Source organism: Ostrinia furnacalis, unplaced genomic scaffold, assembly GCF_004193835.3.
Source record: "Ostrinia furnacalis isolate ACB-3 unplaced genomic scaffold, ASM419383v2 OfSCF0398, whole genome shotgun sequence".
In the NCBI taxonomy this organism is placed as follows: domain Eukaryota; kingdom Metazoa; phylum Arthropoda; class Insecta; order Lepidoptera; family Crambidae; genus Ostrinia; species Ostrinia furnacalis.
In genome coordinates, this window is record NW_021130637.1 from 1,123,241 (window position 1) to 1,137,978 (window position 14,738).

General features: G+C 37.8%; 3 protein-coding genes and 1 long non-coding RNA gene across 4 annotated transcripts; 2 read left to right on the forward strand and 2 right to left on the reverse strand.

Annotated features, from left to right (window-relative positions):
- Window positions 1-2,807: 2,807 nt before the first annotated feature.
- On the forward strand, window positions 2,808-3,686 carry LOC114363367 (uncharacterized). The gene has a single exon (XM_028319061.1). The coding sequence runs from the start codon at window positions 2,808-2,810 to the stop codon at window positions 3,684-3,686; it is 879 nt and encodes a 292-aa protein (XP_028174862.1).
- Window positions 3,687-6,742: 3,056 nt separating this feature from the next.
- LOC114363764 (uncharacterized) lies at window positions 6,743-7,531 on the reverse strand. The gene has a single exon (XM_028319585.1). The coding sequence runs from the start codon at window positions 7,389-7,391 to the stop codon at window positions 6,777-6,779; it is 615 nt and encodes a 204-aa protein (XP_028175386.1). The 5' UTR covers window positions 7,392-7,531; the 3' UTR covers window positions 6,743-6,776.
- Window positions 7,532-7,965: 434 nt separating this feature from the next.
- On the reverse strand, window positions 7,966-9,332 carry LOC114363858 (uncharacterized). The gene is made up of 2 exons (XM_028319716.1): window positions 9,252-9,332; window positions 7,966-8,932 (listed from the first exon to the last, which is right to left on the reverse strand). The coding sequence occupies exon 2, from the start codon at window positions 8,904-8,906 to the stop codon at window positions 8,508-8,510; it is 399 nt and encodes a 132-aa protein (XP_028175517.1). The 5' UTR covers window positions 8,907-8,932; window positions 9,252-9,332; the 3' UTR covers window positions 7,966-8,507.
- A 3,010-nt stretch (window positions 9,333-12,342) lies between these two features.
- On the forward strand, window positions 12,343-13,636 carry LOC114363681 (uncharacterized). The gene is made up of 2 exons (XR_003656792.1): window positions 12,343-13,054; window positions 13,530-13,636. It is a non-coding gene; the product is annotated as an uncharacterized LOC114363681 (long non-coding RNA).
- Window positions 13,637-14,738: the final 1,102 nt, after the last annotated feature.

The following is a 14,738-nucleotide window of genomic DNA, read 5'->3' on the forward strand; positions in this document are numbered from 1 at the left end:
CGTTTTTGCCGCTAAAAGTCAACGTACGCAAGGCCGCGTGACGTCATTATATCCGAATCGAGCGCAGCCGGCGTACTAATGGGATGGAAAATATTTTTTTCCGGCTAAACTATCAGTTTTAGAAAAAAACTTTTAATAACATTTATTTTTCAAAATAAAGTAACCTATCGACCAGTAATTTTTAAAAATAAAAATTGTGAAAAATAAGTATTGCTATGTCCAAAAACCACATTTTCATAGGATTCGATGCAATGCGGAGACGCGGTTGGGGTGAGTGTAACTTAATGATTGTTTGTATTGAACATAATAATACTTAATATGATGCTAATACCCAGTTTCTGGCCTGGGGGGGGGGGGGCCGTCCATAAATTACGTCATCGATTTTTTCAGATTTTAGACCCCCCCCCCTACAATCATCCTAGCGTCATTTCTTAATGACCCCCCCCCCCTTCTCCCAAAATTGACGTCATTACCAGTTTGACAAAATTAAAACACTTGTAGAATCACTTTTTATTTTTTTTTAATAGATAGAGTGATTCTTAAGGAAGGTTTATATGTATAATACACGTAAGTACCACGGGCGAAGCCGGGGCGGGCAGCTAGTATTATATGTAATCAGTAGCGGCGGAAGGGGAGGGGGGGGCGGTCCGCCCCGGGTGCCAAGCATCAGGGGGTGACACAAGTCGCGCAGATTAGTACTCCCTGGCACATCTGCATGGCAAATCTGCGGTCTATGTCATGATACGGGGGGGTGGGGGGTGCGATTGTCTTTCAATCGGTAGGAAACCCCAAAAATCCTGGGGGGATCGCCCCGGGTGCAAACCTAGGTGTGCTGGAAGAAATTTCTTTTTAGAAATAATCTTTTTGTAGGTGAACAATAAACTATAAATAAATAAATAAGAATGACGTCAATTTCGAAACACCCCCCCCCCTAATTTAGAATGACGTAATATATGGACGGCCCCTAAGTAGAAGATGAGCACGTAAGCTAAAAACCTCAGAAACTGAAATGGGCCTCTGTGATCGATCGAAATCCACACGAGCAAAAGCGAGGGCAAAAGTTAGTTACGTATAATAATATAATTTAGCCTACTACCTAAGTAGAATTTAATGAGGACAGACGACGCAAAAACTATATAGTGACCAGGACCACCGTTTCGGATCTCCGTATAAATTGTCCCGTGTCAACTGCAACGGAAGGTTTCAATTTGAAACGGAATTGAGGATGATGGGGAGACCAACATTTTTGTAATTTTTGAGACATTTGGCAATGGTAAGGATACTATCACTTCTATTACTCGACTGAAAACAAAGTACATGTACTATCGGGGACTCGAACGCCTTGACACCTTAAGGGCCTAAATTGTTTGCACACACACGCTCGATTATGCTCCGCCCCCGTTCATTCATATTTCGGGTCTAAGCAGCGTCGGCGCACCACTGTAGATGTTTGCCCTAGCAAACCAAGCTCTATGTAAAGCATTTAGGATTGAGTATTGCTTATTACCCGCATCGCGTTCGTTTGGCATCGTCGCATTTTAGTCAATTTGAAACCCAATAAAGAATCGCTACAAAATATTATANGACATCATTAGCATGTTTATAATCAGACTCTGAAACAGTAGAATCACTTAAACTTGTATAGAAGCAATGTCGAGGAGGCAGTTCCTTTTCATTGTATGACTCCCAGGTGGACATATATTCATATGGGTACACACCTTTCCGTCTTAACAACTCGAACTTCTCATGTTCAGGAAAGAATTTAAGTAAATGTGCAAAATCTTCTGTATTTAAATTTGAAACTAATTTTTCAAGGCTTGTGCCCAAAAATTTAAAGGAGTCTACAAAACGAACCGCCATATGTTTATTGTCATCTGTCGTAAAAAACTTAGTAAATGATATGTAATTTTCTTTATTTTTAGCTATAACCTTGATGGGTCCTGATGTTTGTCCCAATTGACAAATAAATAAATGGCTATCGTAGCCCGACAAGTTATGAAAAAATACAGGTACGAATTGCGGTAAACGAAAATTAAGATTACAGTAAAGAATGTGCCGCACCACGATACTTGCCTGTCAGGTGACAGTGGTCTTTAACTCTATCGTCAAATAATAATTGATTGCACAAATAACAATATTTTGTTTTTTGAAACATTTCCACTTCGTAATTTGTTAATTTTTTCATGGGGATTGGATTTTTGTAAAGTTGTATTATTCTTGATACATCTCTCTTAATATTTTTTATAAAAACTTCAACACAATCTTCACCGCGATAAGATACGTAACGGTTTAATAAACTATTATAAGAGCAGACAACGTAATAAGCAAAAGCAGCTGGTATGTGTTTTTGAAACGTTTCGGTACAATTTGAACTCGGACCATCCGGACTGGTTTGCAAAAGGGATTCGAAATCCGCGTATATTACAAACGGCATATCCTGCATTTTTTCAAAATTCTTAAATTCAATAAGTGTACCACGCTTCGGCAAAATAGTGGTGACACCACCACACACATGAGAATTTAATTTATGTTCATTCTTCCTCTCGCCCGCGGACACCCGAGGAGCTCGGACGTGCACACACTCAACCGCCGCGCCGCAACCAGTCACCGACGGGGGTCTTGTTATACTGGACGGAACGTAAAGTTGTACCAATTCCTCGATAGCGACCACTTCAACGCGACCCCGGCTCAATTTACAATTGACGGAAAGCGGTTAAGTGAGAATTCACCGATAGACTCCAGTGTTTAAAGACCCGTCACACAGCTACTGTACAAAATAGTTATTATTTTGCGAACACACAAAAAATATGCCGCTAACACGTTCGCCGTCTAATGAATGCAGTGGATCTGCCCCGGACCTTTCTACTGTAAGCTCCGAGAGAAATATTACATTGAGGCAGGAACAAAAAAGGAAGCGGGGTGACATGATAGAAGAAGATATGAAGGCATTTATGGCAGATATGAGAAAAATGCAAGCCTCAGCCGCAGAAGAACTAAACTCAAAATTCACCAAACTGCAGTCCACAGTAGACGAAATCAAACAGCAAAACAACGACATTGCGAAGTCGATGGAATTTATATCACAAAAGTACGACGAACTGAGTATCAGATTAGAAAGCTGTGAAAAAGAAAGAGTAAAACAACTGACATACATAAAAACATTGGAGACCAGGATTGAGCAAATTGAGCGGAATGCCCGCAATTCAAGCATAGAAATCAGAAACGTCCCTAAATCCGTCTCGGAAAATAAAGAGGATTTGCTCAACATTGTGAAGAGTATCGGCTCATCAGTTAATATGGAGTTAAAAAACCTCGACATCAAAGACACTTTTCGCTACAAATCAAAGACTTCTACAACAATGCCTATTGTCGTCGAGTTTGCCACTGTTCCTACAAAAGTGTCGTTGCTGAACGCAGTAAAGAAATTCAGACAGGACACGAAAACAAACTTAACAACTGCTCACGCACACATCGATGGACCAAAGAAACCTATATACATATCAGACCATCTCACAATGCAGTCCAAAAAAGTCTTTGCATCGGCGAGAAAATTCGCTACTGAGAACAGCTACAAGTTCTGCTGGACGAACCATGGTTACATCTATCTGCGTAAGGAGGAGGGCAGCAAAGCTGTGCTTATTACCAGTGAAGAGGACTTAAACAAGCTGCATAGCAACACAATGTGACTACTTAGGCATTACTTCAGGGTTCGAATTTTTCTTTGTTTTCATATATATTTAAATACTTTTACTTTATACTTTAACACAATACACCAATTATACATAAACTCACATACCTTAAAAAACCTAACACCATTACATATCTCACATGTACACTTAATCTTTACGTGCCATTTACTCATTAAACTACTACACACACTAAACGTCTACAAAAATATTACATACATATTATATCACTACACATTATACTCACTTAATCAAAAAACATAACAAAAAGGCATGCACTGTTTTAAATAAACATTTTCAATTAACCCACTACACAACATTTTGCTTTCTGGTGGAAATAACCTTAATGGGGATGTTGCCTGGGTCAAAAAGCAAGAGTTTTAATTAGTCCGTCAGTTAACTTATCAAAAAATACTCTACACGTATTTTTCACTTTTTCAAACTAATGAAAATTTAAAGAGATAAAGCGCCCCAAAGTTCATAAGAAGAGGCCCGTGACGTCAACGCTTGCTTAAAAATGCCGCACGTTGTGACGTCGTGCGCAACTTCAACGCACCATAACTATGTAATTATTTGTTAGATTGACAAATAAAAATATACGTGTCCAATATTTTTTGATATTAAACATTACGGACTAAAAAAATTTTTTTAGGCAACTAGCCTATTATCACCTTTACTAATTACCATTATATTCTTAAATTGTACCATAAATCCCAAACATCACCGTGAATAATAACGACATAGCTAACATGCTTGACGACCTAGACAGTAAATCTATCTCCGAATCCGCCCTAGTAGAGCCCAGTGAGTGTTCCAAAGTGTTACTCAGTCCTAAGGGAAGTCTAAAAATCATAACACACAATATCAGAAGCATTTTTCGAAATCTGGACTATTTTCTTGCTTTCTTAAAACGTCTGGATACCGATTGTGATATTATAGTTCTCACAGAAAGTTGGTTGGCTAAAGACAGACCGCTTCCTCAAATAGAAAACTACAATCTTTACTATACATCTAACTGTTATAATCAAAATGATGGAGTGGTCATGTATGTACACAAAAATATAACACATTCTGTGGAGGAACCTGCCTTCTGTGATGCAAACTGTCTATTACTAAAAACCTCAGACATTGCTATCTTAGGTATCTACAGATCTCCGGCTCATAATAACATAGACGACTTTTAACATCATTAGATCAGAATTTGAAATTAATACATGAATTTAAAACAATAGCTGTAATTGGTGACATCAATATCGACATAAAACCTTTTAGCGAAGATCGGAAATGTCATACATACCTTAATCTACTTGCAGAAAATGGTCTTCTGCCGGCACACGTCATACCTACAAGGGAATTAAATTGCTTGGATCACATTAACCTAAAAACATACCGTAAAGCACAAACACTCGTCATTAGAACTCACATAACAGATCACTTTCCTGTACTTTTAAACTTAATACAAACTAAAATGAAGGGCAACTCTCACAAGATTAAAAAAGTTACAAACTACATAAAAGCCGCCGAAAGTTTCGCAAACACTGATCTAACAAACCTACTAAAAATCTCAGATCCTAATATTGCCATAGAAACATTGATAAATCATTTAAAAGAATCACTTAACTCCAATACATTTGCTCGTAAAGCTCCCAATAGAAAATACATCCTGAAACCTTGGCTTACCTCGGGCTTATTACGTTGCATAACCCACCGTGATGCACTTCACAAAAAACATAAAGAATCTCCTACAAATGAAACCCTTAAAATAACCTATCGCAGATATAGAAATTTTTGTAATAATCTAATTAAAAAAGTTAAAGAACAATACGAAAGCTCGGTAGTTGACAGATGTACAAACCCAAAACAAACATGGAAATCGATTAAAAAGTTCACCAACACCGCTGAAATTAAAAACCCAGCAGATGAACTCCTGCATATACATCCAAACGGGCCACTCTCATCTGTGAATGAAGTAAATGAGTATTTCGTTGGTATAGGCCATAAGTTAGCAGATAACATAAAAAACACCACTGATATTTCCCAACTAAACAGCAGTATAAAAAGTAATTCTCATTTAAAATCATTTACATTATTAGATACGGACAATTCGGAAATTGAAATGCTTATCACCAATCTAAAAAATGATTCGGCTACCGGAATAGACGGTATTCCTGTAAAGTTTCTGAAAAGTGTCAAGGGCATTATAAGTCCCATCTTATCACACATCTTTAACACCTGTTTTCACAAGGGTATATTTCCTGACTGCCTTAAACTCTCTATTGTACATCCTATCCATAAAGGTGATAGAAAGGACTGTGTCGAGAACTATCGCCCGATCTCCGTCCTAACAGCCCTCTCAAAAATTATGGAAAAACTCGTGAACAAACGACTGATGCTATACCTAAAGCAGGAAAACCTACTATCTGAATGCCAATTTGGCTTTCAACCTAAAAAATCTACAGAGGATGCTGTGACCCAATTAACTAACAATATAGCTACCAATCTAGATCAGGGCCGGAGATGTATAGGGGTCTTTTTAGATCTCGCCAAAGCTTTTGACACAGTCCCCACAGTCATACTACTAAAGAAACTTGAATTGGTGGGTGTACGCGGTATTCCCTTACAGCTTTTTGAAAATTTTTTAACAAACCGTTATCAATCTGTCAAAATCGGAGATCANAAATTACAAACAATATTCATAAATATTTACCTTAAAATTTTGACAAGCATGCGGCTACTCGGACGACTCGTTGTCGAAAGAAAGCTTCTGCTGTTTAGAGTGCCATCTGTTCTTACTCTGACATACTACATTGGACAGCGTATTGCTCAGAGAAAGTATTTGTGTCTCTTTTCCACTCTTAATAACGTACATATGCTTGTTTATTTTTATTTTAGCCAAGGTGGCCAATAGCTATGTACAGGCCAATTACTATAGCAATCACCCTACCTACCTACCTACCTGACCTAGTTAGTATTGCAAATATAACTCTACATGTAAAAAACTAGTAGTGTAAGAGGTAAAATGAAACTTATATAAATTATTGTTCTTATAAGTTTATTATTTGTCGGCATACGGAAGTTACACAAGTCAAATTAAATGTTCACGGTACTGGTCTCCAAAATACTCGATAGCGTGCACCTGTTATGTGGGAACTCAACATTCCTGATAACGGCTTTCAACTGCTCGCGGAGTTCGTTTGTAAACAGGATAGTTTCGTACGAAATCGATCGCTTCACCCGCAACAGATTGGGCAAAATGTTCTCCGATAAGCCAAAAACTTTCTTGTCGAGTTTTGAGTCTGAATGGACCATTAATGTGTCACTTTGTCGGTCCGTAATTTCGGCCAAACTTGCAGCGTACGACAGCAGAGCCCTCACGCCGTACATTACCACGACTAAGAAAAGGGAAAAGCCAGCGATGATGTAGTTCTTCTCGATTCTGTTCAGTAGAATCAGCTTCTCGTACTCATTTAGAACCTTGGAGAATATCAGCCTATGGATGTTTTGCAGGGGGATGTACATGCCGAGATAGACCACGGAAATGAAGTATGAGGTCACAGTGCAGAAGTAACAGACTCGGTGATTCTTGGTTGCATTTGTTAGGTACTGGGTGATCTTCCTTACGTCATAAACGGGGTTCAGCATAATCAGGATCATAGCCATCTGGATGAGCAGCATGAAAGTGAGGAATATACAACTCGCGTCCATTTTCTTGGTCTTGATAACTCGGGCGTGAATGTAATCGGCACCTTTTATGGCATTTTTCCCCGAGCAAGGTCCGTTTTCGGGAAAGAAAATTAAATCTTTTCTACATTTCGATTGATCAACTGACAATTTTGTGACAACGCGATGACAGGCGTTCGTTTTGTGAATAAGTATTTTTTCTTTTTACTGGATTGTACGCTGTCAGTTGACACACGATTGGATTTTTTTGGTATCAAAAAAACCTCGCTGTAAAACGTGTAGATTTTTCAGTTGGGATGCCCGTGTTGATAGATTGGGGATTGGTTCGTATTTTTCCAATAGAATATCTGTAGCAGAAATAGAAATGGACATGGAAAATGGAAAATATCCCGCAGTAAATAAATACTCTGTGTTTGGAAGTGAACATCTAACATGCGTTATGAAATCAATTTTAGAAAATCCTACTAACAATATAGTTTTAATTTACAATATTTACGTTTCGTTACTTTCACCTATGTAGGTATGATTGACTCTAAAAATACAATAGAATTTTCAGTATAGGATTTTATTATTTGAATAAAAAGAAAATGCGTGGTGCCATTCAATTTATTTTAACATAATTTACGTACTTTCCTTTAATGGACGCTTATCCTTTTTATTGACAACATCATACAAATTCGTAAGTAATAAAACAGTTTGATACACTTGGTTCGTATTGTCCCTAGTTAGGATAGCATGTCTGCACATCAATTCAAATTCCAACAGCCTTGCAATTATTATAACATTTTGCAGTATTCTATCAATTAACATAAAGAGAAATAGGACGACGAAAAAACAGATATAACACATAGACATTTTAGACAGGTAAAACTCCAAAACCATATTCACATCTCTCACTTCAGACAATAAATTTCCATGGTAATTTTTCTCCCACGACATATCCATGAAAGTATTCAGAAACAGACATAGCAAGGCTATTCCCAAAACTTTTGGAGGGAAGGAATTCTCTTGCAAGCGGTACCATAAATCTCGTATGTAGTACGGTTCTATGACAGGCTTTAGTAATGCGATTACAACCACCAACTCAGAAAAGAGAATCCCGCCCACAGCCAGGCTAAATATATTGATCATTATTAATATTCAGTTAGTGGTTTTTGATTCTTCCTTATTTTCCCCTTGTTCGCTGTTATTAGTTGGATTTTGAGCTACTTCGTTTGAATTCGAGGCACCTGCACCAGTTTGAGTTTCGGTCGTATCTTTTGATTTGTTATCTTTTTTACCGTCAACACTTGGCTTTCCCTCCGAAATAGTAGGACTTTTTTCACCGTCTACTTTAGCATCAGTTTTCTTGGGTGTGGCTTTGAAAAATGTCTTGATCTGATTGTGTTCTGTCTTATTGAATTCAACAAAACTAGGCCAGCGGACAGAATTAATGTCTTCTTCCTCGATAAATTCGTCAAAAATATATGAAGGCTCAGGCTCTTTCTCAGCTTCAGTTTCAGTATTGTAAGCGATGTCGATGATGTCGTAGTTTCCCATCAAATCCGAGAACTCGTGTAGTTTAGCTGAAAAATTTACGAATTCGCAAAGTCTTATTTGCACCAACAAGAAAAATAAAGATAGACCTCCTAATAAATAGTTTCTGGACGCATTTGTTACATCTATAACATGTCTCAATCTTTCTCTTGAGGATTCTTCGTGATCTTTGGGATTGTTAAAAACTTTTGTAGGCTCTATTATACCAAACCAGAAAATGCATAGACCGTACAAGAAAATCACAGCGAGCGTAACAGGGTTTGTTTTTGCTTCGTTAGTTAACTGTTTTATGGTTTTCGAAAGCGTTATTATATCGACTACTGGTAATACTAATATCATGATAGATACCATTTGCACCACATTCACAACAATCAACAGGCTTGTTTGAAAATCTAAGCCCATTTTACAGAAGATTTGAGAAAGTTGAAGTTACACGCAAAACATTACGATTTTGACATACATTAAACGTCACGTTTATTTTTCTGAAAAGTATTTATTCCGGTGTGTTCCTTTACACGTCTTTTTGTCAGCATTTATCAATAACAGGCGAAAATCGTTTTAGAGGCGTCGCAAGAGCGCTCCTAAAGTGCGTCTGCTCCGTGATTGAATTCGTTATCAACCGTCACCCACAATGCCGTATCGACAACGAAAATTGTAACAAGAAGCTTATTTGTGTCGACGTCTCGCTGTGAAACAAAATAACGGGCCAATGCGTACGTCTTGAAACATATGTTGCTTCGAGCCCAGCTTCATACGCTTGTTGCCTCCCTCGCTACCTGTAAGCCATTAGTGTAAAAGCGACGCATAACCTCTGTCCCTCTCCCTCACACCACGTGGTCCCCCCAACCAGGTGGTGCCTACCTTTATCGCAACCATTACCTATGTCGATTCAATTATGCTGAATTGTTGACTTTGCGGACACCAATATTTTCTGAGCTTGCGGCTGCTTAACGGGGCTCCCCAGAAAAGGCCAACCTGCTTTAGATGTTAATCTTTTAATTAATGACGGCGTTCGGACGTGCAATAACTTAGATTGGTAAATATTAGTAAATCGCTAAGGGTATCAGCCGAAATTGGGATTAACAAGCTATTTTAATAACCTAGGGTACCTAATTACAGATACTTCTGGACGGATGAGCTTGACCCAGATGACGGTAATTCGGATTTTCTCGTACTTATTAGGTCGTATGCTATTTCGGATGATGGATCGATATCAATCAACATAATAAAGTAGCAAGATTGGGACTAATGGATGTATATCGAAGTGGGGTATTAGTCTAGCTGGAGATGTTGCAATAAAGCCTTGTTTTCACTTAGTAACTATTGAGATGAAATACACGAAGTTAATACGCATACCTACTTACATTATAGAAGCATTATAGGTACTACATATTGAGTATTGATTATTAATTATTTTAGAAACAAACATACTACTGAAGAATATGATCTTAGATTTGAAGGAATATCAAAATCATGTATTTCTTTAAAATAATCAGACCACTTCAACATTTGACTCTTCGTTCGTTACATTATTATTTCATTTTGATAGAAACTAAGTTTTAAATCTACGTATTTCTTTTGATACACAAACATCAAACTATGCTACTTTGTTATAATATTCGCGCATTATGCTTAGTCTGCGCCCAGAAGAGTATGTGCGTGACGTCATTACCTCTGAAACGTGACTCCACATGGTGGATTTTCGCCCAATCTTTATAATAAATGCCGTTCTTGTATTATTATATTTTTTTGCTGACTAAACCCCGATTTAGGCTGCAAAGTTACAGCGCTTTAAACTTTCAGTGAACGGCATAGAGTCCATTTCCGTAAAAGGTGTGAATTTCGCATGGAAATGCGATACGGAAAAGCGTTTTCTTAAACAAAATTGTATATGAAGTGTATATCGTGATTACTTTCTACATACCTTAGCTTCTTTTTAATATTTGTATTTACGAGTGAGTTTGCGTTTTCGACCTAAAATTCGCCTGGTGGAAAGAGAAATCAAAAATAATAAGTACCTTAATATAACTTTTTACCGTGGCTTCAACTTCGTGAATTTCGATTTGTGACAGTAAGACTTCTTTGCGCTCGTTTGCCGTTTTCGAAAAAACTATTTTGTGATTTCCTGAGTCTTAAACTTTTTTTTTTTTTTTTATGTGATAGGAGGCAAACGAGCAAACGAAACTATTTCTAGCCGAATTTCATCTAAATCGGTTCAGTAGTTTAAGCGTGAAAAAGTACTTAACAGACAGAACAGATTAGTACGGATTCAGTCTGATGTTCTTTTTAATATATTGAAACTTTAAGAAAATAGACAAATTTTACCAAACCTACCTGCTTACAATCTTCATGACCACATGAATGCAGGGTATGCATAGTACCAACCATGCATACCCTGTTCTATTGTAGTCGCATTATCAATAACGATATTCTGAACTCTACAAATTGACTACAAAATCGCACCTTTTACAACTATAGGAAACCATAATATTGATATCTCAACATCCATACATACATAGTATTATTTATATCAATCATCCCAAGCAAGCCCCGTCCGAAATCAATATCATTACTTATTCATAAAAAAACAAGAGCGTGCAAAGATCAAAAACCTCACAGAACATCCATTCTCAAATCAGCTAACGTTATTTATTCACTTTGTTACCTATAAGCGTTATCCGACCGTCGTCAAACCGACCCGTGTCGAACGGTACTTTTATTTACAAGTATTAAGATACGTTAGAGGAATTTTTTATTAGATTTGGCACGTATTTTTAATGTGGGTGTGATTATTGATTTTTGCAGCGGATTTTGCGTAGGCATAAAATGTAGGTTTCAAAACTGAAATGCAGCCTAAATCACCCGTATTCACAAACGATGCTTGCTTAAGTGAAGCAGCAAATCGAACTCACTGCGTTTAATAGAACTCTGTGATTGGTTCGTGTGTCACCCTGTACGTCCACGCGCACTGTGAGACCTCTCAGTAATGTTTGTGAATACAAATTCACAGGGGAACAGTGTTACCTACAGTCGAATGAAGTTATTTCGACTGTAACACTGTTCCCCTTTTAAAAATTAATGCAAACTACAGAGTTATGTTTTGTTTAGTAATGCAAATACAATAATTTGAATTAACCTGCGCAATATGAGTACACAGTGATATTGGGCGAAGATAAGTCGCTACCAGGTGAGATTATAACGTTTAAATATGATAATGAAAACCAAAATAATAAATTTTTCTTGCTTCTCTCTTCTTTCTACTCTTTCTTTCTTGGAAAAGTACAGCAATCACAATAACAATCTCGTTTTCAAAACATGGATTTTAATCAAACTTAATATCAATACCTAAAGAAAAAAGATGTATAGGGGTCTTTTTAGATCTCGCCAAAGCTTTTGACACAGTCCCCACAGTCATACTACTAAAGAAACTTGAATTGGTGGGTGTACGCGGTATTCCCTTACAGCTTTTTGAAATTTTTTTAACAAACCGTTATTAATCTGTCAAAATAGGAGATCACACTAGTAGTCCTTTACCCATAAATTGTGGCGTCCCACAGGGCAGTGTTCTCGGCCCAAGTCTTTTCCTGGTCTACATAAACGAACTCTGCAATTTCAAACCTTTAGGTGGAAAAATATTCTCATATGCTGATGATACAGCGCTGGTATTCCAGGGAGGGACTTGGGCGGAGACTCTGAATCACGCAGAAAAGGCACTTGAAGAAATATACAAGTGGTTATGCCAAAATCTTCTAACTTTAAACATAAATAAGTCAAAATACATTACCTTTTCAATAAACAAAGCCACTCAACCGAATAATATCACACTGAGAATTCACAAGTGCAAAAGTCGTAACACAAATTTCTCAACTTGTTCTTGCCAGGCTATAGATAAATGTGATAACATCAGATACCTTGGCATCCAATTGGACGAAACACTGTCATGGCATAAACAAATAGAACTCGTTTCCACTCGAACACGCAAATTGATCTGGATTTTCAAAAAGCTAAGAAACATCTTAAAACCTAATCTGCTAATAACAATTTACTACGCACTGGTACAATCCATCTTGAGCTACTGTATACCGGTGTGGGGTGGAGCATGCAAGACAAAATTAATAAAAGTGGAGCGCGCCCAAAGGTCTCTGCTAAAGGTAATGCTGCGCAAGCCCTACAGGTACCCAACTCAAAGCCTGTACGAGGAAACCAAAGTCTTAACCGTAAGACAACTATTTGTCCTGCATGCTACACTTCGCCAACACAGACACCTAACATACGACGCAAAAAATCTTAACACACGCACCCAGAAAATCTGCAAATCAAATAAATATAACACCGTATTCCTGCGACGACAGACATGCTTCCTCTTACCTTATCTATACAAAAAATTAAACTCAACACTGAATTTTTACCCGAAAACCTTATTTGAAGCCAAACGTATAATAACAAATTATTTGCTAAACTCAAATTATATCATGACGGAATCACTCTTGACTGTCTTAAACTAATTTCAACACGAACATCACAAAATAACCTTCAGGCACATCCTTCATCTCCATCCCCTTCACACTCTCACACACACACATACACAACACAACACACGCACACACACACACACACCTGCTAAAGGTAATGCTGCGCAAGCCCTACAGGTACCCAACTCAAAGCCTGTACGAGGAAACCAAAGTCTTAACCGTAAGACAACTATTTGTCCTGCATGCTACACTTCGCCAACACAGACACCTAACATACGACGCAAAAAATCTTAACACACGCACCCAGAAAATCTGCAAATCAAATAAATATAACACCGTATTCCTGCGACGACAGACATGCTTCCTCTTACCTTATCTATACAAAAAATTAAACTCAACACTGAATTTTTACCCGAAAACCTTATTTGAAGCTAAAAACGTATAATAACAAATTATTTGCTAAACTCAAATTATATCATGACGGAATCACTCTTGACTGTCTTAAACTAATTTCAACACGAACATCACAAAATAACCTTCAGGCACATCCTTCATCTCCATCCCATTCACACTCTCACACACACACATACACAACACAACACACGCACACACACACACACACACACACACGCACACACACACGTTAGTAATATTTAGTTACGAACTCTTGATTTTGGTTTTTCGCTAATTTTTCATTATTTGTATCCTTACGTTACAATAAAATACTTAAATACTTCAACACCCGTACCGCGGGTAAGAGACCAGTGTGCTTACCATGAGTTTACGTTAGGTGTGCTCGCTAGCGACTGCGTAAAAAAATGACATTTAAATGTATGACATATTGTGCAGCGCCTAGGGCATGAATATCGGAATCTCGGAATCTCGTAATATCGGAATCTCGGAGTACGAGATCCGATATTACAATTCCGATATTGAGCGACCCAATATCGTAATATCGGAATCAGATAAAGGTTTTAATTGAGATTTTAAACAAAGCGTTTAAACGCGCCACAACCTGCCACAAAGCCCAAAGTACATGATTGGCAAAGACCAATGATTTTCTCATGTCCCTCACCATCACTTTTTGTCCCACTGCAAATATTTATGGTTAATTTTACTTGTTCTAAAAAATTTTAACGCTTGCCGTACTTGGTCTTAGCAATGAAAAACGACATCTCAACTCCCTTCCAAACATTAATTGGACTATGGCCCGTTAGTTCTGCGTACCTACTATGTGCCCTGCCCATTGCCACTCAGCTTGCTAGTCCGTCAGACTATGTCAGCGACTTTAGTTCGTTAACGGAGCTTCTCATTTCTGATTAGATCGCGTAAAGAAACACCAAGCACAGCCTTCTTCATAGCA